This window comes from Podarcis raffonei, chromosome 3, assembly GCF_027172205.1.
Source record: "Podarcis raffonei isolate rPodRaf1 chromosome 3, rPodRaf1.pri, whole genome shotgun sequence".
Lineage (NCBI taxonomy): Eukaryota > Metazoa > Chordata > Lepidosauria > Squamata > Lacertidae > Podarcis > Podarcis raffonei.
This window is the reverse complement of record NC_070604.1, coordinates 2892643-2917869: the sequence shown is the minus strand read 5'-3', so window position 1 is coordinate 2917869 and position 25227 is coordinate 2892643. Positions and strand designations below refer to the sequence as shown.

At 42.4% G+C, this 25227-nt stretch overlaps 1 protein-coding gene across 10 annotated transcripts in view; it reads right to left on the bottom strand.

The window, feature by feature from the left end:
* The window catches only part of WDPCP (WD repeat containing planar cell polarity effector), a 194110-nt gene that overhangs the window by 113306 nt on the left and 55577 nt on the right, over positions 1 to 25227 (bottom strand). For all 10 annotated transcript variants that reach the window (XR_008329325.1, XM_053380319.1, XM_053380318.1 and 7 more), the window contains exons 2-7: positions 17922 to 18004; positions 15720 to 15764; positions 14816 to 14866; positions 11477 to 11547; positions 11165 to 11224; positions 3899 to 4013 (exon numbers count right to left, since the gene is read on the bottom strand). Coding sequence is in view for 9 of the 10 variants with exons in the window: in XM_053380319.1 (XP_053236294.1) it covers positions 3899 to 4013; positions 11165 to 11224; positions 11477 to 11547; positions 14816 to 14866; positions 15720 to 15764; positions 17922 to 17982 (403 nt within the window). In the remaining variant the exon portion in view is untranslated. The remainder of the gene's footprint in view (positions 1 to 3898; positions 4014 to 11164; positions 11225 to 11476; positions 11548 to 14815; positions 14867 to 15719; positions 15765 to 17921; positions 18005 to 25227) is intronic.

Sequence of the window (25227 nt, the reverse complement as noted above, 5' to 3'; positions counted from 1 at the left end):
TGTTAAAGAAAGAGGAGGTTTCTCGCTACCAGATCTGAAATTGTATTATGAAGCTTCTTGCCTTTGTTGGTTAAGAGATTGGATATTGTTAAAAAACACAGATCTATTATATGTGGAAGGATTTGATAACAGATTTGGGTGGCACACATTTATGGTATGAGAAGGTAAAAGTTCACAAAGGTTTTTTGAACCACATAATTTGAAAATCAATATACGAGGTGTGGAATAGATATAAGAGTTTATTAGAGTGTAAAACGCCATGATAGTTGTCGCTGTTGGAGGCAACAACTATAAAAAAAATTGGGCCACCTGTGGAGATTTGGTGATGGAAATAGATAATCAGTGGAAATTAAAACCTTATGAGGAAATTAAAAATCTGGTATATGATTGGTTGCATTATTGTCAAATAAATGAAGTGTTTAAAGATAAAAAGAAAAATGGATTTGAATATAAAAGATCCAGGTTTGAATTGGATTTATTAAGCAATAAAGTAAAAGTATTGTCAAAAATGTATAAGTTACTCTTAGAATGGCATACAAAAGATGAAGAAGTTAAATCTGCAATGATACATTGGGCAAAAGATATTGGTCATAATATACAGTTAGAAGATTGGGAAAGGATGTGGAAAGATGGAATAAATTTTACTGCATGCAGTTTGCTTAAAGAAAATATAATGAAAATGATGTATAGATGGTTCTTAACACCAGTGAAATTAGCAGAAATGTATAGAACAAATAATCAATGTTGGAAATGTAAAGAAAAAGAAGGTACCTTTTATCATATGTGGTGGGTTTGTAAGGAGGTGAAGGCTTTTTGGGAAATGATATACATTTATAAAAAAAACTCCAGAAGCCTTCTTGATAGGTATTGTAGGTAGAGAAATCCACGAGCGAGATAAAGCATTGTTTTTATATGCAACAACTGCAGCAAGAATATTATTAGATGCAAACAAGAAGAGATACCAATGAAAGAAGAGTGGCAGATGAAAGTATTGGACTATGCAGAATGGGCGAAATTGACGGGGAAAATTCGGAACCAGCAGGACCAGACTTTTCTGAAAGACTGGAATAAATTTATGTTATATCTGAAAGACAATTGTAAACAATTGACATCGTGTGATGGCTTCTGAACGCTCTCCGCAAGAAATGCCTCTGCTCACTCAGAGATACATATATACAGTCTTTATTTTACATATGTACAAGCAGCACGTTACAATCATGCATCCGAATCCTCCTGCTCAGATTCTGGGAGTGCCTTATGCCCGCCCCTTCTCCAACAGAGAAGACATGGAAGTTTCACGCGATGTCTCTGTCCCCTCCTCTTTAACACTCTCCTTTCCTGGGCAGACGGAACAGGCATTGCTTCTTTGTCTGTGCCAGAAGTTCCTGTGCGGTGTTGAGGCTCTGTTCCAACATCTGTGAGCTGTCCCTCCTCCTGGCTTTCCCTTCTTTCCTCCACCGCCACTTCCTGCCCCCCTTCCTCTGTCTGTCTCTCCTCCTCCCCTTCATTCTCCGTCAATACCATGACACATTGCTAGTAGGGTTACAAGAAGTTTTGTAAGGTTAAATGATTATTAATTATTATTAAGTATAATATATAAATGATTGATAAAGACTAAGGTTTAATAATATAAAAAAACTTACAAAAATGCAATATTAGAGAGTAGGTGGGAAAACCAACAGTCAGGGATGAGGGAAGTCTTAGGCTTATATAGCCAAATATAGTTTTGATGATTATACATAGAGTTTAGATCGTTTTTAGTTGCCACTGCCCTTATGGTTCGTTTAAAAATATTTTTCTGTGAATATAAGGGGAGTTCTTTAATCTCAGTCACTGAGAGGTCAAATTTGCCCATCAGTTGGGCAGCATGATGTACCCAGTTTTTAAGGGGTAATCCATTTGAGAGCTCAATCAGGCATTTTTTTGGTAGCCTAGTGTTGTCCATCTGTTGAACTCTAAACCAGTAACAGAGAATTCTTTTATCTATTTGGCTCTCTATGCTCAACATGCGAGTTTCCAACCTGACCATGGCAGATTGCACGTCTTTGGGTAAACCTAAAAGAACTCTTAAAAAATAATTTTGTGGGGGGTTCCAAACCAGAGAACTTTGAGGTACCCCAAACCTCTGCACCATATAAAATCTGGGCCATTGTTTTTGCTTTATACACAGATAGAGCTGGGTTGACCAGATTTCCACCTTTACATGCAGCAAATTTCAGAATGGCTTTTGCTGATTTAAAGGCTTGCAATTTAATATTGGATAGCTGTGTATTCCAAGATGCCGTTTCTGAATAAATCAATCCCAGATATTTAAACATATATACTTGGTTTATGATGTGTTCATCCAGGTGCCAAACATGCTTTTTAGAACACTTCCCAAATACAATGACCTGCGTCTTATCGTAGTTTATAGATAAAGCATTCCTCGTGCAATATGAACTTCATTTTGCAAGCAGCCGTCTCAGGCTGGGTGCTCTCCCGACTTGTTATTCCTCCCTCTCTGAGCGGCACAGGATCAACTTGCCCCATTGCTGGGTCCAGTTCCACGTTCTCACCTTGAATACTCTCCCCACACTCACAATCATCTTCAAGAGGAGAAAACCGTTTTTTTGTTGGAACTATAAAAGTAGATTTGTTTAAAAAGTCCTCTATTTTAGATGGTTTGGGAACCGGTGAGAGAGCTACATCCTCTGGGTTCCTGTGGCGTTTACTAGCAGGCATAGCGTAGCCGTGGGGAGTAAACAAGGAGAGGAAAAAATATCACTTCTTCCAGTGTCTTTCAAATACAGGGAAAAAAACATATTTCCCATTTTGCAATTCATCATATGTTTTCTGGACAACTGTACATACTATTTGATTGCTGTAACAGTTAATGCATACTAGTTTACAACAAAGTATAGCTTTGTTTCAGCTAGAAGCATAATCTGGAATCTTCTATCCAGCAGTCCTTTTATAAGACAGAATTAGATCTACTTAGAAGGGCAATTGTGAAATTAATGTATTTCTGTACAGTGCTTTCCACATACATGCAAAAAACGTGATGGAAGATTATTTAAAGACTAGGGCTGCAATTTTTATCCATCATGTCCCTCAGACAGTATTTAGTTTTCAAAGTCTTTTTTTTTTTAAGGGATTGTTTCCCACAGATAAGGATGCTCACAAGAAAAGCATTGAAGCAAGAGCTCAACAAGTGCTATTTGACGGTACATTGCACTTGGCACATGAAGGTTCCATTAGTTATCCTGACTAATAACAATTGATAGATATCCTCTAAGATTTTGGCTAATACCATTTTAAAAGCCACATGCTTTGTGTTCATTTTTTTCAATGGGTAAGGAATAGGAACCTATGCTCTTGAAGTTCCCCTAAAATATTTAGGATCTCAAGTGAGGACGACTGGAAGAAGCCCTCTTTCTGAGATCTTGGGACACTGCTTTCAGTCACAGCTGACAGTACTGGGAAGAACATATTTAAAATGACCAAGTCAATTTATACTGTAATCTAACATTATTACTGAACTTTTAGATACAGGCCACACAGAAAGCTTTACTGTTGTATTACTGTTTATTTCAAGTCATTGTACTAATATAGAACAAAGCTCTCAGATGGGAGGAAATTACATGTGCTAAACTTGAATACCTTTGGGGAAAATTACACAAGGAACTGAGATTTAGAAACAAATGTAACAGTTGATAAGAATAGAAACTTTGATGTTAAATATTTTTCCTAAAGTGGTTTTGGTCCTAAGGGTGGCAACTGTGGCATTAAATGCAATTACTTGTTGTGTTGCCAAGTCCCCAGTGGTAATAATTGCTCTATTGACATACTATAATTGACATACTATTCCTCCTGTTCCACTGCAAATGTAGGGAACTGAATTGCACATGGGTATAATTACCATCGCTGATAGTGTCGGAGATGAGCTTCCCCATCAGGGTTCTGTCAATCACCACTCGCTCCAGCTGTGGCCCTGAAAGGCCTAGGGATACCAGTACACCTGAATGAAAGAGGAGCTGAACCAAATGGGGGGGGGGGGGGGAGAGAGATGCAACTTGTCAGTAGAGAATGATATGTTCCACAATACCTTTTATCATCTATATTTTTATAGATTTCATATACTACAGCTTGGCTGGCAAAACAGATTAGGTGCACCACAAGAAATGAAGAGAGAGAGAGAGAAGGGGAAAAGCAAAAACATACCGAGCTTTGACTACATCTGTTCCAACTATGCATGAAATGCTTCACTATAGGATATAATTCCCCATAATTTGCATGGAAAATAGTAACTGCAGATGCTGCTATTCATGGCTGTAATCCTTCCACAAGCTACAGCCCAGTAAAAATTTGGATAAGCAAAGAAGACACCATAGATTTGAACCTGTGAGGTGGAGTTACTTGATAACTCATATTCATGTGCTCTGCACAATCAGTTAACCACTCATAGGGCCAATGAAAACAATAATCCAAAGGTATATTAAAAACCCAGAAAATAGGAACAGGGAAGTGAAGAGAGAAAGAGAACAGGAGCACAAAATAGGACATGCATGCTTAATTTGTACACTTTGCATACAAAAAATGTTCTTGCTTTTGTTAACATAGCACTACTGCAATCAAGTAGCATTTTAAAGGTGACTTCTGTGGCTCTGCAATGTGGGCATAGGCAGTAGGGTTTTTTCTTTAAAAAGGGATTGGTGTACATTACAAATATGTTGTTTTTGTGTTCTACAAAAACAACATATTTATAATGACGATGAATCAAATCCAGCCTGGCATGGATCCCAATTTTGCTTGCGAGACCATTTTCCCCAGCCACATCCATGTGCCCCACCACTGATGTTAGATGTGACATCAGAACTGGACAGGTAGAGACGCATCTGGATTGGTGGGGAACTCACTTGCACAGCTGATCTCTGCAGAGAACCAGGTGGGATTCAGCCTGTCATAATACCGAGTGATTGACAAGTGGGGCTGGAGGAAGAGAGGTTCCCCACTCCTGTTGAGCAAGGAGTGTCATTTTACTCCACACTATACAGCAGGAGTGGGGAATTATTGCCCCTGCTCCTTGCAGGCCATGACTGACAAATGGTTAGAGCCACCCACCTGTCAATCACCTGATGAGTCAGAGAGAGAGAGAGAGAGAGAGAGAGAGAGAGAGAGAGAGAGAGATAGCATGCACATTTTACAAGAGACCTGGCAAGACACAATGATCAACTTGGAGAGCCTCTTTTAAAGCACTCGTTGTGTGTGGAACACTTTGGAGGAGCCTGCAGATGTTCAGCTAACCCAGGTTTCTACCTGTCCCATGTTGGCAATCCAGATGTTGGACCACAACTCCCATCATCCTTGAGCATTGGCCATAAGCACATAAGAATAGTCCTGCTATCCTATTACAAACTTAACACAGAGGCCTCATTTATCTCAACCAATTTAAGTGTGTGCTCAGAACAAGCTTCTTGTGAAGGAACCTTGGCAGGGGGTTGGACTCGATGGCCCTTGTGGTCTCTTCCAACTCTATGATTCTATGAAATTCTATGAAATTCTAACCTTTAACAGCTGAAGTCAAAACCCCCAATGCAAGGTGAAGATCTTCATGCACTTCTCTGGATCAGGATTAACTATGTTAGATAATCAATTGGTATCAAAAGATAGCAGAATGAACTTTATGAGAAAAACAACTAATGTGAGCATTTGAGTGGTATGTAGGAAAGAAAGGTGCAACCACCTCAGCCATGGACATACATAAACACTCTTCATCCTCAGTTTTCAGTCTATAAAGTGAACTGACAGTAATATGCTTCGCTGGACTTTTGTGAGGATGAATAAGATAAAACTTATAAAGCTGTTTCAGCTATATAAATCAAATGTATTCCAGTATTTATTTGTTTAGTGCCATCAAAGTACATGCATTTAACACAGTATAAAAAGTTTGTACAAAGGATTGCTTCTGAACTGGTTCACAAGTTCAAACAAAAACATAATCCTGCTATTCAGATCTTTCTAAACGCATATCCAGATCAAGCAGTTCTGATTTAGTTTGTGGTTTTAGAAACAGAACAACCTCTTTTTCTGTTAATCTAGTGAGTATCTTTTTGTATAATCATCAGCTTCCCCAGTTATGGCAGATGTCCTTTAAGGTTTTGTCCTAGTAAAAATGTTAGACACAGTCACGCTTTACCAGCACTTATGGCAACCTTTCAAAACTTCAATTTATCCTTATGTTGCAGTTGGATTAGATAAAATCACAATTTATTCTCAAGTTGATAATGTGATCTTACAGCTCAGAGGTATTCAGCTAGTTCTTATAATTGCCCCCAAAATATAAATGATAAAGTTTCTGAAGAACAACAAAACTCTCTAGAAGTTGAGTAGGCTAGTTTGTAGGCCAGGTGGAAAAATGATTGACCTCTGTACTCCATACTGAGGCATGCTCAAGAAAGCAACGTATCATTAATCCAGAAAAATAGATTCCACTATGCCAAAGAACCCTGGGAAGTACCACATACCACCAAGTCTTCTTGACAAGTTTCACATATTAGTATGTGAGAGAATAAATATACCACCTGATTGCAGCAACAAGAGATTGCCACAAAATCTATCTTGGGTGTGTGGAGGAGGAACAGAAAAGCCAAGGCCCAAATGCTAAGGACCCAAACATTTCTACAAAAAAGTATTTCAAACACAATAGAATATTTTTCCAATGTGACTTAACTTCCTTATGCCAACAACCACTATGCCGCAGCAGTGCCAGTGCCAGATCTGCATAGTGTAGTCATAAGTCTAAGCATTCCCAGGTGCAATGTTGAAAGCAAAGCAATACTAGCAGAAACATGACATAATATGGTAATACTGACAAGCTACAGTGTATTGGGCAATTATGTTATCATTCATTCCAACGTGAAGCATCAATACCCCATATTATCCATGCTTGGTAGGTAACAAACATGCAGTGACAGCAGATATGCCATGATGATGTCATGGAACCCTGTCCATAACTCCTATAACAAATAAATCATGAGGGTAATTCCATGATAATGTCAACCTACAGACTCATTTTTCATTTCTTCTCTGAGGTTCTTAGCAAGCATTAAGAAACTGTGATTACATATTAACTGACAATTTTTTCACATGCAATATTTATTGTGACCAACATAACACCACAATGATGCAACATAAATGTACTGCCAAGTATGTCATTTAAACCTCTTTTTAGGACTGTCGTATTTTCTTCCCTGAGAATTTTATAATTATTTGAGGAGTAATCCTATGCACAAGAAACTTGAGTAAGCAAGTTAAGCTAGAGTAAAGTTATAACAGATCCATACTCCATTCATCAGCAGGGCTGCTGCTGCTGAAGCCTGGCAGAGGGAAAACAAGTCTTTCAGCACTGTATCCTAGGTTGCCAGATCATGCAACTTAGTTGAACAAGCTTAAGATTCATCCCAAGCCCCACAGTCTGGTTTTGCTTCTGCTACATCCTCAGAGCCCCCCTTTTGGCTGAGTCCCAGCTGTGCTGTGATGAGCAAGTTGCACCATTGTATCTTCAGCTGAGTCAGGGTTGGGGAATTAAAGCTAACAGAGCTCCATTGCATCGAAGTTGCTGATCCCAGTGGATCCTGTCATAGGGTTATCTATAATCTCCAGAAGAGCCCCCCAATTCTTGTTAGAGGCTCCCATTGTCCACTAAATGATGCTTACAACCACAAGCTCCAGAGCTTCACTCCGACTGCACTTCAATCCGCCTGCAAACCAAACACATCCTGCAACAATCTTCAAATAACATTTTTAAAACAACAACAGAAGAATAGTGCCATTCCCATGACAGTGAGCCTCTGGGTATGAAGCTAGAACCCAGAGGCAACTGAGAAGGTTCATGTACACAATGCGAATAATTCCATACACATGTGGCAGCAATATGTCACATCAGAAACCTCTGTCAGGCCACTCACTTGCATGCATGCAATTTCTTGTTGCCTAAAGGTTACCAGAAGAGTGCTTAAATATAAAGCTGCACTGTACACCATCAAAGCTTCACTCCGACTGCACTTCAAACCAGTCAAAGGCAACTATGGGGTGTGGTGCTCATCTCGCTTCAGACCAAGGGAGCCAGTGTTTGTCCGCAGACAGCTTTCCAGGTCATGTGGCCAGCAGCACTAAACCGCTTCTGGCACAATGGGACATCATGACGGAAACCAGAGCGCACGGAAACACCTTTTACTTTCCCGCTGCAGTGGTACCTATTTATCTACTTGCACTGGCATGCTTTCCAACTGCTAGGTTGGCAGAACCTGGGACAGAGCAACGGGAGCTCACCCCACCGTACAGATTTTAACTGATGACTTTCTGATCAGCAAGCCCTAGGCTCGGTGGTTTATACCACAGTGCCACCCGCATGCACAAATAGTAATAGAACAACTGTAAGGCAATTCAAGTAGGTTTGTGAGGTTTTCATTCACTCCCTTCCACTCATATTCCTTTATGGTAACATTAGCCTTCTATATTGGTTTTATGTGTTACTGTTTCAGAACTTGGATGCAGATGTATTTGATCCGACCATCTAATTGTAATTAACTGTATGTTGCCTCCTGAACAACTAAGACCTCCTCAAAATGCAATGAAGGGGAACGGGTCATGGGAACACTTGATAGGTAGTATTAAAAACTATTTTGATGGTAAGCTAAAACGCAAGGGCAGCATAAGCATTATGCAAGCATTGGACACTTCTTAAATATAATATCTGCAGAATTGTCTTAATTTTAGCATTGTTCTTGTATGCTGCTAAATAGATTTCAAAACCAAAATATCACCTGTTCATACTTATCATAATACTCATCTTTCAAGCTATGCACAAGTAAATGTGCATAGCAGCAAATCAGAGTTCAGTTCTACTAACAGAAACTTGTAAAATAAATAAAAAATGTGTTGCATTTTTTATAGACACATGCAAGTCAAAATCATTGTTAGTGTAATGGTTTTATTTTACTCATCTCCCCCTCACAAGGAACATACATACTTAAAACAACACACAATAAATATTTCTGTGGGTAAGTAGATCCAACTATTTGCAATCTTAAAGAAGGAAAGGGTGCGATTCATGCTTGGCTTTTGGGCCCAGGAAGGTGTGGAAGGCTTAAAATATTGGGAGAGGAAACACACATCTCCCTCTCAGGTGCAAAAGAGCTTCAACCCACCCTTATATCAAAATGTGGACAGGCTGTTCCCTGTACTTCCCCCTAACTCCCTCTGAAGCTTTTTATATCCTCCTTGTCTCCCCACCCTTCGCTCTGCCTAAGACACAGCAGCCAGTCTTCTTCCATGCCATCAGGATAGTGCCTCACCCTTTTTCCTTCCCAGGTGGAGTTTGTGGGCAATATCCAATCAGGGCCACCTCAGGATGTTTTGCTGCTGGAGGCAAAACAGAAAATGGCACAAACACACACCTGCTGCCAGGTCCTCCTGCCTTATCCTCTGATGCCCCACCACCACTGGCTCTTCCAATGCCCTTCCACCTTCTTCTCCTCGCAGCGGGGGCATCGGAAGAGCAGGCGGTGGGGGGAATCAGATAATAAGGCCGGCAACAAGTGCAGAAGGAAGTGGGCAGCGCACATCTCGGGGCCTGGCTATGCTGCCCCTCCCAACTGCCATCCTGAGATGACTGCATCCTCCAGTCTCATGGGAGGGCAGGTCCTAGTCAAATGTCATCAGCTTGTTGGTGCCTGGTAGTGTGGATCAGGGCCTACTTAAAGGGCTAGATGCCAGCAAAAGATCAGCAAGTCCTGACCTTTGCTGTCACAGACTACCAGGTTGCTTCTATCTGCATGACGCTCTCAAACAATTCTAAAAGGCTAGCAAGGCAGGCTTCCCCTTTGCCAGAAGTCATGCTAAACCAATCCTCAGTAAGGCTTGTTCCCCTATATGTTTAATGATTGTGGTTAAATAATAGTTTTTACCAATTCTCCTGGTACAGAAGTCGAATGTGCTGTAATTTACTGATCTCGTGTATCATTTCTTCTTATTTAAAAAGAAGGACTACCTTGCAGTCCTCTTGTAAGGAGGCCAAGTAGAGGTGAAATTAATTTTTCAGATTTGAATTTAAGAGGGATATATTACCTGGATTCAGTGTCACCTCTGATTTGTCATCCTACATATGTACCACTGATTACCCTCAAGTAAGTGGGCATAGGATTACAACATTAGTTTTGTATATGCTTATTCAGCAGTATGCCTCATTGTGTTCAATGGGCATACTCTCAGGTACCTGGGATTGTAGCTTAAACAGTATTATTATTAACCATCACCATCTTACTTTTGACTCTGAATTTTTCAGTAAAAGTAATTGGGTTACAAGGGAAGTCTAAATATATTATTAGAGTTGAACAGATTTTAACTTTGGAAAGTACAGTTACAATTACAAGAGAATTCAATTCATTTTAATGGGGCTTGGATAAATGACACTGGTTGAGGGCTAGACTGTATATTAGTAATACTGTTCAAAATTCAACACTCTCTGTTAAGCAGTGGTAAGCTTAAGGAGATATCTGTTAAAGATCAGGGATAAAAAGCTAGGAATAGCTTTTAATGAGTTAAATACATTAAACATATTTCAAGGAAAAGCTGTTGATTAGAATGCTGAATCACACACTCTAGGTTTTCAACCTGTTCCCACTTCCCATGTTGCTAACAAGGATGTGAGCAGATGTTTTCTTTATATATTGTATGGATATTTATGTAGATAGGAATAGACACATGCCACTACGGCCTCTGAGCAGATTACGTCATTTGGTATCTAATCTAAACTAGTTGGTTATTTTACAGTTCCTGTCACTGTGCTGCACATCTTGAATTAAATACTTTTACAGACAAATGTGTCATGCACAACATTTAATGAATTTCTCTTTAACTACACTCCTGACTCAGCATAGGTCCAGTTCAAAGTTGCTTAATATATTGAACAATTAATTTTAAATGAGAACACAGCACATCATACATTTCACCTGACTGCATCCCTTTTTGAATATAGCCATTTTCACCAAGAAGAATTTTAGCTGAGTCTTAAACTGTTTTTTTAAGCAAACAGAACCAGTTAACTTTGTACCTCTACATAATCACTTAACAATTGTTCAATTCTGTTGACAGAACATTGCAAGAGCATGTCAAAATATTTTACCTGACAGACGTATTTGCTCTTCCATTTGCTCAGTACACACCGACTGTTTTGCATCAGTTCCTGGAGGACAACCAAAAATAGACAGTGTATAGATGGCTGTACGCATTTCACTTGTAGATAAAGTGCTTCTGATTTTCAAGGAGGAGAGATTGCCTGACATGCTAAACAAAGATGCAACTGTTTTGGATAACCCACCAGACAAAAGAGCACTTATCTCCAGAAGGGATGATCTTTTATGAAAATTAAAGCTGTTGAAAGAGATCTGAAAAACTGGATTAATTGTTATTATGCTTGAAACTTTCTGAAAGGTACCTCTAGCTCCTTAAGTGTGTCTCGCAGCTTTTCCGGACGTTTGTTCTTAAGTGTCCAAGGATAATCTCGAGCTAGCAAGTAAAAAGTATGTATAAGATATTATCTACATATCCAAATATGTAAAATGCTGGATTTTACTTCATATTTTATTATTAAATACTGAATATTTTCTACCTTACAATAAATGTGTTTATAATTCTGACACAGGTTCCATAGACAAAATTTTATTAAATCAATCTGAATCACTCTGGTAGAGGTTCTGTCTTTTCCCAAAGGGAACACACATTTAAATAGCTATAAGCAGGTTCAATATCAAGTTAAGTGATATTATCAATAACTCCTTTCAAAATAGAGCAACCAAAATATTTTAAGATCATATGGTACCAAATGCCCTGTCGTATCATCGATCAAACTGTTATCTCCTCCTGTATAATGAAACCATTAATTCTGTGTCCAGGGCGGCTGTCTACCAGCTCCACCTGGTACGCAGGCTGAGACCCTACCTGCCCACAGACTGTCTTGCCAGAGTGGTGCATGCTCTAGTTATCTCCCGCTTGGACTACTGCAATGCACTCTGCGTGGGGCTACCTTTGAAAGTGACCCGGAAACTGCACTTAATCCAGAATGTGGCAGCTAGACTGGTGACTGGGAGTGGCCGCCGGGACCACATAACACCGGTCCTGAGAGATCTGCATTGGCTCCCAGTACGTTTCCAAGCACAATTCAAAGCATTGGTGCTGACCTTTAAAGCCCTAAACGGGCTCGGTCCTGCTTACCTGAAGGAGCGTCTCCACCCCCATCGTTCAGCCCGGACACTGAGATCCAGCACCGAGGGCCTTCTGACGGTTCCCTCATTGTGAGAAGTGAGGTTACAGGGAACCAGACAGAGGGCCTTCCCACCCTGTGGAACACCCTCCCTTCAGACGTGAAGGAAATAAGCAGCTATCCTATCTTTAAAATACATCTGAAGGCAGCCCTGTTTAGGGAAGTTTTTAATATTTAATGCTGTATTGTTTTTAACACTTGATTGGGAGTCGCCCAGAGTGGCTGGGGAAACTCAGCCAGATGGGCGGGGTATAAATAATAAATTATTATTATTATTATTACATGTTAATGATAGAAGCCTTTGAGCCAAGATGGGCGAGCTGCATGGCTAAGATTTTAAAAGAAACATACACACAATGTATTGAAAAGTGTTCAATTAGCAATAAGCACACCTTGGATTAATCTGATTGGCTACAATACTGCCTACAATGGAACCAGGGGGACATGGTTATTACTGGCTACAAACTCTATAATAGGGGTAGTAAGTGTGACGTTAACCTATATGAGAGAGTGCTGGAGGGGAAATAGTTAAATAGGTTGCACAGACAGGACCCAGGGGGGTGGAGTCAGTGGGTCTATAAAACTAGTTCTGGGAGGAGTTCTGGGAGGAGTTCGTTGGGAGTTGTGGGTGGGTAGTTGGTTGGATTTCGTGGGTTGGCTGGTTGGGAAAGGCAATTGGTAATAGAGAGACAGGGCAGTGGGTTCTTGAGTGTGGGGAGGTAGAAGAGATAGAGAGAGGAAAATAAGACTAAGAAAGTAAAGAGCAACAACGTTTGGAATGCTGTAAAAGTTTTGTTTGTGTCTGAAATAAAATACACTCTTCTTTATTAATTGAAAAGCTGACTGAGACTGAAGTGATTTTACCAGGGAGGACCTGGTTGGTGGAAGTGGATTAGTGGTGTATGGGTCAATAGTCCGTGAGACGACCGGGGGCTCCGTACGAACGCCACAGTAAGGCACTGTGCAAACAAGTATATTTTCTTGGCCCTCCAGCAATCTACTGAATGCAGTAGTGTTGGTGGAATTGGCAGCAGAGACCTCTACAAGCAGAGGGCAGCAAACCACACAGTTTCATCCCTAGTGGGGAACCACAGCACAACCTCTGAAGTCCACAGAAAATCAGTAAGACCAGCAGAGTCCACCACTTCTGTCTTTGGGGGGAGTGCTGTGGAGGTGCTCAAATGAAGATTCCAGACCACTCACAGTCAGAAAGTAAGCTGATGACCCAGGAAAAGATTGCCAGAAAGAAGCAAGGACAGAGAAAGAGAAGGGATGACAGTGTATGTATTGTGTGTTATGTTGAGTGCCTAGGGTATGTGTATTAGGTCTGCTGATAGTGTTCAACTGTGTGTGACTGTATGCACTTCTGACTGTGTTAAGGATATAGTACTTTGCACTGCTGGTGTGTGCCTGCATAAGTGCTGTGCGTGTCTGTGTGCCAGAGTAATAGATGACCACACCCACTTTGATTTGGCCACACCCACTAGTGGCTGGTCATGAGACAATACTTTCCTTGGGCCAAAAAAATGCTTATCTCCCCTGCTCTATAGCAATGGCTACCAAACTTCCCCCCCTATGGACCACTTGAAAATTGCTGAGGGTCTTGGTGGACCACTTAACGTAAGGAATTTAGCATCATACTAAGGTGGTCATTTCATCAGGACAAGAATTTTAGCTTGCTAGATGAAACAATTCACCCTCTCCTCCACTCTCTGCTTGCTGTTCCAGGGGTTATTCCAACTCCCTAGGGCCAGTTTTGGGGGGCACACAGAAGGAATGGTGAACTGAAAGCAGTATTGCACTATAATGTGAAGTAAAACCATGGCTAAAAGTTAGTTAGTTGATTTATATACCACCTTTCATAGCGGTACTTGGAGCAAAACTGCAGCCACTTCACTCCTCCACTGGTCCTGCTGCTGCAGTGCTACCAAGAGTTAGCCCATGGTTTGCCTTAGGGTTACGTGTGGATCCAGGATCAGGATTTATTTTCTCTAAACTATGAGCATCAAGTCAGGAGCAAGCATTGGCTACAGCTTGTGGTTTGTCTGGAGTGAGACAAACCACAAGCCCAGTTTCTGCTGTCTCCTCATTCTGGCCTGCTTGCATCCACTTTTACTAGAAGGAGATGAAGAGTAGAATAGATCAACAGTGTATATAATTAACAACAAGAATAATTTGTGTGTGTTCCACCTTTGTTTCAAGATTTTGTTTTATGACAAAGTGAGTTTCCCAGACACATGTTGGTAAAAACAGCAAAAAGGGCTGCTGCCATGGGCTACGTTTAGACATCAAAGCATATAAACTGAAAAGTAATTAACACAGTCTAAACTATGAGAGTTTCACAGTTGTGTATTTTGTACTCACACATTTTTTGTGATTATATTTTGTACAATTTTAACTTTTTAAACTGTTTTCAGTTTTTTATTGGGCAGGTTATAAATTCAAATAAATTAAAACATAATATTTTAACTCTTTTTTTTTTACAGTAATAAGGAAACTGAAAATAGGTCTTACATTCTGCTAACTGTTGTTTCTCATATAAGCAGCCAAAGTTCACTTGTGGTTCTAAAAGAAGGAGAAAAAGAACAAAGTTCCAACAACCTTATCATTTATTGTCAGCAAAATGCTAATTATTACACATTTAGGGAAAGTACAGAGATCTGAAAGGTGGGGGAGTTCTAAAGTTCTCATTTCCTCGACAGATGTCTTAAGTTTGAAGTGAAATAGACTTGAGCAATCCCAGCAGGTGGGTCAATATTATAAAGGATTGAATGTAATCAGATAGTGAAGTGAACTACGACTGAATCCAAACAAGAAGCTGAGTCAGCCTGCCTGCCACCAGGACTCCAGAAGGAGCATGTGATGCCCATACAAGCCACCACTTTAACCTGGACTCAAACATGAAGTAACTGCACCTTTTGGCCCACCATGAATCTTCTGGGATTAAAAGGATTAATCAGATAAAGAAAATTGATCATTCACTCTGAAATGTCTATTTCAAAATATCAGGTGAGGAGGATCCTGGAGGCCAAGACCAATGCACTCCTATGAATTTACAATGCCCTCTGCTGGAACTCCAATAAATAAAAACTAACTAGCATGCCCAGCATCAAATGTTGCATTATATTTAAAACCTGATTTTATAAAATGAGGTTATGACTTTTGACATATATGTTGTCTTTGTTCATTCATTGCTTTAAACTAATTGCTTTAAAATAATTTGAACCAATGGTTTAACTAATTTAACTGCAGAGAATTTCAGGTTCCACAACATAATTCATAAAAAATTCCTATACAGTACTTTCAAAATTCAGAAAGGTTAAATATATATTTGTGTGTTTGTGTTTCAGTTTTGAGAGCTTGAAAAAAAAATCAAGTGAGGAGTGTATATAATTTTTTCATGAGGTTTACACCTTACCTGCCTCCTTTTTGTCATAGTAATGATAGATTCCAATGTCTTGGTCTACATAGATAAGGAAATAAAAAACTGAATTATAATTCTGGCACTTGAAATTAGACATGTTTCTTGGGAGGGTGGGCACTATCTTATAAACAGAACTGAGAACCCATGCATGCAGTCGTACAAATACTTCCAGAAACACCCACAGAAAATACTTCAAAATGATTTCGGGCCAGCACCACTTAAAGACCTTAATGGGAAACTGTCCAAAATAGACGGGTTTTGAGACTCCATCTGAAAGCCTTCCTATTGATTTACATATGGTTCTACAATTAGAAGGGAGTTCTAAAACCCAGGGAGTGGGGGGATAACTGAAAAGGCCCTCTCTTTGATGCACTAGAAGGTACAGGAAGCAGGACCGTTCCATTGACACTCCTTGAGGACCAGCTCTATTGGCCCTTCCATCACTCAACTGTCACCTGGCAGCAGACATTCCATCAGGCTGCAGCAGAGAGGAAGAGAGGAAGGCAGCTGGGCCATTCCATCAGCTCTGCTGAGAAGCCAGCTACATCTGGTGCCTCTTCTCCTTGAGCTGCTTCTAGCCCAGCTGGTTGTCACACGCAATTTTTTTAACTTTCAGAATCAGTGGCTGAATTTGCTTTTTCTCTGTTTACTTACCAATAGCTTTTTTCTTTTTCTCTTTTATCTTTTAGATTGGCAGTCTTTGGGCAATGGCTGTCATTGTTCTTATTGATTTTATGTAAGCCACTATAGGAGACCTTCCAGGTGGAAAGGAATACAGAATGCTTTACATAAATAGACAGATAGAGCCCACTAGGCTAGTTGATCTTACAAGCAAGCCTACAAATAGGGCCTACAAAGATGCACTTAAAGCTTGGGCAATTCATACTGGTGCCTAGGAAATTTTTCAGATGAACTAGCCCCAAACTGGGGCAGCTGAAAGGAACTTCTGATTCTTGAGCTGGATGCAATCCACCGGGGTTCAGTCCATGGCCACTCTATTTCCCCCACCCACATAGCTTCACCTCCCAAGTGGGGTGTTGCTGGAAGAATGGATTGTTTCCTTTCTCCCCTGGCATTTCTGTGTTGCACACTAAGAAATACAGTCTTTCTCAGCATCCAGCATAAAAGGCACGTGAACTGCCAATGAATGAAGAGACCACTCTGATTCTCCATCAGAAGCTTGCTATATTTATGTCCTGAGAGCTGAGAAAGCGAAGCCTCTCTCTGGCTCCAAACTGGAACCACAGGCAGAAAGAGACTGCACTGAGCAGTGGGGAAGAAGAGACACGGCTGATAAGCAGAACTATTAAAAAAACCCTATTCTTCCCCACTGCTCAGCTGTTCGGTCAGCAAGCAGTGAGTAATAGGTGGGGAGGGGTGAGGTGGGGGAGTCACACAAAATAGGTTTAAAAACTTTTATAAAATTCAGTTTTATGTGGACTTTGATGGCATACAGATTGGTATGCCAGAGGCAACCTAAGATGGTAAAGGTACTCCTGGATACCAACACTACCTGCACCTTCTGAATTTAAGGAAAGCCCCAAGATGCAAACTTGGTCCTTTAGGGGAGTCCTCCATCCAAGATCAGTTGCACACTTCCATCCAATTCAGCAGGTTTTCCTACGCACAGTACCTCTGTTGTATATGGATTTAACTTCAGCTTCACTCTCATCTAACTCAAAACAACCTCTAGTTTAGGAGGTTCCTTAGCCTTCTTGAGATTTTAAGATGGAAAGGACACATACAAACTGCTTGTCACCCTTACAATGGTGGCACTGTAGTCCAAAACCCCCAAATGATTTCACATCAGCTGTTTCATTTAAGGTAACCTAGAAGGATAGCATAGTTTGATGATACTGAAAACTGCTGAGACATCCAGAAGAATCCATAGGATTGGCACCTTTGCAAGGCTCTTTCACCAGTTACTAGATGGGTGACAACTTCACATGTTATAAAACACAGAGATGTTCTCTATTTTGAGACATTGTTCTTTCGAATTATCTTTTTTATCCTGAAAGTTGCTCTGAAATCAGTACAGTTAGTGGTTTTTGTTTATACATGAGAGGAGTTGTGACAGTGGATGGAGAGCAAAGGGCAGGCTTCTGTATTATGTATGTTCTGAAAAACATGAACAAAATACTACATGTTAATTTCTGAATATTGCTAAAGCTGGCAAAACGGTAACATCTGCTTTACCTTGAACATGCAAGGTGCTCTTCAAAGACCATAGGTGCATTTCAGAGAGAAAGACAGTCATCTGAAGCAGCTGACAGTTAATTCTAGAAGAAGAAGAAGAAGAAATTGAATTTGATTGTCCATTAAGCTGAAAAAAGAACACTTATAAAAACTAAGAGCAGCAAGTATCCCAATTTTTAATTCTTTCACAACCAAAAGCAACTAGTAGGGAATTCATAATTATGTTTATGCCTACTTTCCAAATGTTATTCCTCCGATAGCAAGGTTTGTTAGCCCCAAATGCTTGCACACAACGTGATTATACCAGCATGTTCAGATACTACCAAAAGAGGAGCAAAAAATGTATCTGCATAAAAGCTTAGCAGTTTACTTTTCAAGGAGGTAATCAGTTTTGATGGTAAGAGGAAAAAAGAGCAAAGGAATAGCAAATTGCTGTTTTTAAAAGACACCAGAAGAGTAATGAAGGGAGCCTAGACAGAAAGAACAGGTAAGTAGATGCAAGGGAAGGAAGACATATTATATTTAAACTTGAAGTTAAATAAAATACAGGGGGGGGGTGAGAAAGGGAGCCAGTGTAGAGAGCAGAAAAGGGAAGGAACACAGGCATAGTAACAAATGGAACAGAACAGTGAAATAATTCAAACAAGAACAAAGAGGTTTGGGGGAAAAGGGAAAAAGGCAAATAATGTTTTAGTTGCCTCAAAAGAGAAAACAGGCAAATTTGTTGTCGTTAGTTCCTGCCCTTCACCCAAAGGGTTCCAGGTGCCGAGAATTTAAAACATGTATTTTAAACAGCTGATATTACAAACATGGACACAAGATTGAAAGCTTGTGCAGTAAATAAGTTAAATAGAAAGAAAAAGTGAGAGAAAGAAGAGAAGGAGAACAGAAACATGGGAATTCATTTATTGGAATTCATTTAACAAATTAGAGGTAGAAAGAAAGAAAAAAAGAAAGAAAGACATCAAAAATCCTATTTAAGTACAAACTGTGTTCACACAGAGCTGAAGGGCAGCAGCATCCTAACTTCATATCCCTATTTATGATCCCACTCTGCTCTTCCTGTCTTCACTATCCATTTATGCTTTCTCAAACATGCTAAATAGTGTCCTATTCATCAGTGAAGATGCAGTCCTCACGTCCTAAGCGGTTTTCTCTCTAAATGGGGCTCTGGAAGCAGCCCTGCCAGGAGAAGGTGGTTTGGGGAAGAACTGAACTTACTTTTGAACCACTGTGCTTTCCCTCTTAAATTCAAGTTGATAGAATGACTCATTAAAAGGTGGGGAGTTGTTTGTTGCTCTGAAAATTCATCAACTCAAAAGACAAAAATATATTCAAATTCTTTTTGTTTAAAACTATAGCATGCAAGCCAAAGATAACAATGTGGTGGCAAAGTGAGGGCTTTGTGAAGATTTTTAATGTTCGTCAGTATTATCCTTATAAATGTGCCTTTTAACAGCAACACACTGATGGATATAAAACTAAAAATGTTCTATATTGATTTGAAAGTCACACCGAAGCGCATATTGTCAAAAAGGCCTAACTATGGCTTGTATAATAATCGCTGAAAAGAAATACATTATCTGATAACCAAAGAATAGTGGCATGAAAATCACACACTGTAAACTTATTTCCATTTGCTGAGAAGTTGTTTCATGCTCCACTGAATTAATTCTTCACATTTTTAAGAAGTCTGGAAATAAGTCCTATCTTTTGCAATTATAAGTGGTCATGTTATAGCTACAGAGCTTTCAATTTTAAGACATTTACATGTGTAACAGTACCAAAATTATATCAGGTGGTTAGTCCTTTCTTCTGGGCAAACATGAGAAATAGAAAATGCTTTATTTAACTAAGGCTTCAATTTTCATGTACTGAATAGATTCCATGTCCTTAGGTCTTTAAGTAAAATATCAAATATCATGAGCTCTGCAATGAAATTGTTGGGAGACACCGTAGTCCAGCTTTTATAGACATCCACTCATGCAGTCACAACTTTTAAAAGCATTAATTTACCTCAACAATATTCAACCACTATTTTTATTAGACACTTATTAGACTACCTATGCAGGCCTTAAGGTTAAGTTGTTGAAAACAAGGGACAAGATATTTTTGATGTTGGCTTTCTTTGGGAGCTTGGTCAAATCCCCGCTTTGCCAGCCTCTAGACATGGAATCAAGACTTTTTTTATTCTACAGTGTTTCAAGACTGATACCTTGGGGGGGGGTGTATGGTGTGTGTTAATGTAGAAAATCCCAGACCAGGTCACAAATCTTACTCTCAAATACGTTACTGTGATGGGATGGTGAGCTGCTTGTGCGTAAAATCCTAGTCCCTCAGAGTTTGGCTAAGTCCACAAGCCTCTGTCTGTGACGGAGCTCCTTAAGCATGGCTCCATCAGTCGCTCGTAGAATCGGACAGTGGGCGTTTACGGAACTTCTTCCAGCATAAAAGCTCCTTAACGGAAACGCGTCTTCTGGACTCTCGGCGTGACAGTTTCCGGCGAGGAGTAGGTGTCCCTATGGGAGGTCCTGAAACCTCCCCACTATTTTCGCTGGAAGTGTCTCTGAGCCCTCCCTCCGACTCACTTTCCCTTGGAACTCCACTTCTCCCCCTGCTGGTTCCCTCCTCAGCTGAATGGTCTCTCTCACCCTCTGTGAGCCCTTTCACCTCCTGCTCCTCAGATGGCAGTTCCCTGACATCCACATCCCCTCCAGGGCCCCCTTCACCCCCTTCCCTCCCCTCCTCTGCGGGAGGCGAGGGAGCAAAACCCCTGAAAGAACCTCCCTCATCTTCCGAAGTTTCGAACACTTCCCTCCACCTGTTGCTGTTTCCGGTTTCCAAGTACTCCTCCTCATCGGAGTCTGTTCCTTCTTCCAACTCCGATTCCCTGAATCCTTCCAGTTCCTCCTCATCGTCGGTGGTGCCAAAGTACTCCCTCCGGAACCTCGCTACTGGCTGAGGTTTCCTGGGGAACCTTTGGTGGAACGTTTCGATCAAGATCTCGTCACGGACCTCCTCTGCCGTCACCCAGGTGTTTTCCGACTCCGGTTCCCCTTCCCACGCGACCAAATACTCCACCTGATTACCCTTCCACCTGGAGTCGATGATCTCCGCCACATGGTTGCTGCTTTCCCTTTCTTCTAAGACTGGCCCCCGTGTGGATACCCCTTCACCTTCCCCCCTATATGGTGACAGTAATGACCTGTGGAATACTGGGTGCAGTTTCATGTGGTTCGGTAACCGGAGTCTGAAAGCCACTGGGTTGACCTGTTGGATGACCTCAAATGGTCCCAATCTTTTGGGTCTCAATTTCTTGCAACCCCCCTTGAACGGCAACCCTTGGGTTGATAGCCAGACCTGACTCCCCACCCTAATGGTTTCACCTTCCCTTCTGCTCTTGTCTGCCTGCCTCTTATATTCTTCTTTGGCCCTTTCTAAGTTGAGTTGGAGTTGACGATGGATCGCTTCCATTTCTTCTACAAAATGTTCGGCGGCCGGGACACTCCATCTCTCCCCTCCTCCCCCTGGAAACGCCCTGGGGTGGCACCCATAATTAGCCAAAAAGGGGCTCATCCCGGTGGACACATTCTCCGCATTATTGTAAGCAAATTCCGCTAGCGCCAACTTTTCGACCCAATCGTTCTCTCTGTCATTGACATAACACCTCAGGTATTGTTGGAGGATACCGTTTGCCCTCTCCGCCTGCCCATTGGTCTCAGGGTGCCTGGCAGTCGAAAAGTTAACCTCTACGTGCAACAAGCTCATAAGTTTCCTCCAGAATCTGGACGTGAACTGTTTCCCTCTGTCGGAGACCACCCTCAAGGGGGCGCCATGCAGCCTAAAAATATGTTCTACAAACAATTTCACTGTCTCTTCCGCCGTGACTGCATGTGAGCAAGCTACAAAGTGACCCATCTTAGTTAACAGGTCTACTACGACTAGTATGGCGGTTTTCCCCTGGGATTTAGGCAGATCAGTCATAAAATCGATCGATACCGCCTCCCACGGTCGTTCTGGTGTGGGTAACGGTTCTAATAACCCCGCTGGCGCCCGCCTTTCTCCTTTGGCTCTCTGGCATTGGTCACACCCTCTCACATACTCCCGTACATCCTCCCTCACCTTGGGCCACCAAAACTCCCTGGTCACCAACCACATGGTCTTGTGTTGCCCAAAATGCCCCGCTGTGGGGTTGTCGTGCAGCTGTTTGAGTACTCTCCCCCTCAATTCCCCTTCGGGTATATATAGTGCCCCTTTGTAATACAATGCCCCGTTTCTTTCTTCAAAACCTCCGGGGTCTTCTCCCTCTCTCCTTAAACCTCTGAGCTTATTCTGGGCGTATTCATCATTTACCGTTCCCTCTACCAGTTCCCTTTGCCCCACCCAGGCCGCCCCACACACCCAGCGGTCCTCTGGGATAATATGTCTCTCTTCAGGCGCTCCCTCCCCCTCCAAATATTCAGGTTTGCGTGAGAGAGCGTCCGCTCTGATGTTTTCTGGACCTGGCACATAGCAAATTTCAAAATGGAATTTGGAGAACTCCTGGGCCCACCTCACTTGTCGTTGGTTGAGCACTCGTGCCGTTCTCCAATACTCCAAATTCTTGTGGTCCGTACACACTTGCACCTTATGCTGTGCGCCAATTAGTAAATGTCTCCATCTCCGGAACGCTTCGTGAATGGCGAGTAGTTCTCGGTCATATACGGTGTAGTTCCTCTCAGATTTGTTCAGCTTACGCGAAAAGAAGGCACACGGTCTCCATTCCGACTTATTGCTCCCCGGCTGAAGCAGCACCGCCCCCACCGCCCGGTCTGAGGCATCAGTTTCCACTCTCATGGGTTTTTGTAAATCCACATGCAGGAGCTGTTCTTCCGAAGCGAATGCCCTTTTCAATTCCTCAAATGCTTGCTCCGCCTCCGCCGTCCAAACGAATTTCTTCTTGCTGCTTAGACAGTCCGTGATGGGAGCCGTTAAGTGGGCAAAGTTCTTGATGAATTTACGGTAAAAGTTCCCAAACCCTAAGAACCTTTGCACATCCTTTTTCGTTTTCGGTGTCTTCCATTCCAGCACCGCCTGGACCTTGCCTGGATCCATGGCTAATCCCTTGTCTGATAAGCGGTACCCCAGGAATTCCACCTCCTTGGTGTGAAACTGACACTTCTCCAATTTCACCCACAGCTGGTTTGCTTGCAGTTGGCTCAGCACTTCCCTGACATCCTTTACATGCTGCTCCTCATTCTCTGAATATATCAGCACGTCATCGAGGAAGGCCACACAATTCTTGTAGAGCAGAGGTCCCAGGACATGGTTCATGAACGATTGAAAACATGCGGAGCCTGATTGTAATCCGAATGGCATAACTAAATATTCAAAAGCCCCCAAAGGGGTGAACATGGTGGTTTTCCATTCATCCCCTTTCTTTATTCGTATCAGGTTGTATGCCCCTCTCAGGTCCAGTTTCGTGAATATCTTTCCCTTCCTCACCCTGGTCAAAATGTCATCAATTCTGGGCATGGGGAAAGCCACTGGTTCTGACACTGCATTTAAGGCTCTAAAGTCCACTACAAGCCTGGGTTTATCCGTGTGTTTTTTGTCCACAAAAAACACTGGGCTCCCCCCCACCGCTCTGGACTCTCTGATGAAGCCCCTCTTCAGGTTTTTATCAATAAACTCCCTTAACTCCTGCATTTCCCTGTCTGACATGGCGTACAGCTTGCCCACGGGGAGCTGGGCCCCAGGGACCAGGTTAATTTGGCAGTCAAAGGCTCTATGCGGTGGTAGTTTATCTGCTTCCCTTTCGCTGAAGACCTTGCTCAGGTCAGCGTATTGTTTGGGCACCTTCCCTTTGTCCGCCACTTCCGTCCCTGCTAGAAAGGCTTTTGCCCCTTCTGGCACCTTTCCCTCTCTGCAGTGTTCCAGGCAATGTGCTGACCCAAAGGAAACCACTCTCTGATGCCAGCCCACTAGCGGATCATGCAACGCTAGCCAGCTCATTCCCAAAATAACGGGAGCCCCTCCCAGGGTGGCCACATTGAACGCTATCCTTTCGGTGTGCCTGGCCACCCTCATAACCATTGGGACGGTCTGTAGGCTAACTTCTCCTCCCAACAGCTCCCTCCCATCGATCGTGGTCACCTGCAGGGGGTTGCTTAAAGGGAGTATCTGTATCTGGTGTTCAGCTGCAAACTCCTTACTCATAAAATTACAGGAGCTGCCTGAGTCCAACAGCGCCTTTGTCTTTAGTGGGTATCCGTTTGCCAGCTCTAGCAACACCTCTATTACCAGGGCTGGTCTTGGAGGTTCCAGAGTGGGCACTTTTACTGCTCCTTGGCCTGGCTGCAGTGCCCTGACGGTGGCAGCCAGGCGTTGGCTTTTACTGGCTCCTGGACTCCCTCCTCCTTCCCCCCAACAGCTCCCGCCATCCCTTGCCATTCCTTTCTTTGCGGGCAGACTCTGGCAAAGTGACCTGGCTGCTGGCAGAGATAACATTTCTTGGTGCTCTTTCCCTCCTTCTTCCTCCCTTCACTGGGATTTGAAACTGCGCGCACGCGCGCTGTTCCAACTTCCATCGGCTCTCCTGGCGGGAAATTTGGCTCCGGAATCTCTGGAATGCGGAAATCCCTCCAACGCTCTCCTTTCCCCTCCCGCTTCTCCAAGGCTCTTGCCTCCTGGCGCGCTCCAATGGTCAGCGCTGATTTGGTCAGCTGGTCCATAGACTCTGCCCTGGGCGCCCGGGAAAGTTCGTCTTTCACCGCCGAAGAAAGCCCCTCTTCAAAAAGCATTTGAATGGGTTCCGCCGATAGGTCCCACCCCAATTTATGTATCAACATTGTAAACTCAGTCCAGTACTCACGAACCGATCAGCTACCCTGTTTACAAGCCATCAATTGTCTGCGCACCAGTCCCTGTTCAATCTCGCTGGAAAACATCAAATCCATGGCGCGAAAAAACTTCCTCGTGTCCTTCAGCATTTCACTATTCCCTGCCATCAGGGGTCTAACCCAGTCTCTCGCCCCCCCTTCGAGATGGCCAATCACAAACGCCACTCGCGATGCCTCGTCGGGAAAGTCGTCAAACTGCAGCTCGAGAGCATACTGCATCTCTGTCCTAAAGGCTTGATAGTTCCTGGGGTCCCCCCCAAACTTCTGCACCAATCCTGGCATCTTTCTTGCTAGTGTAGCGCCTTTTGCCTTTTCTGCATCCTGCGCCCTCCTTTCCTCTAGCCTCGCCGTTTGCAGCGCTAGCTGGACTTCCAACACCCTGTACCTTTCTTCCAGGCTTGGACCCTCTCCAGCTCCTCCTGCTC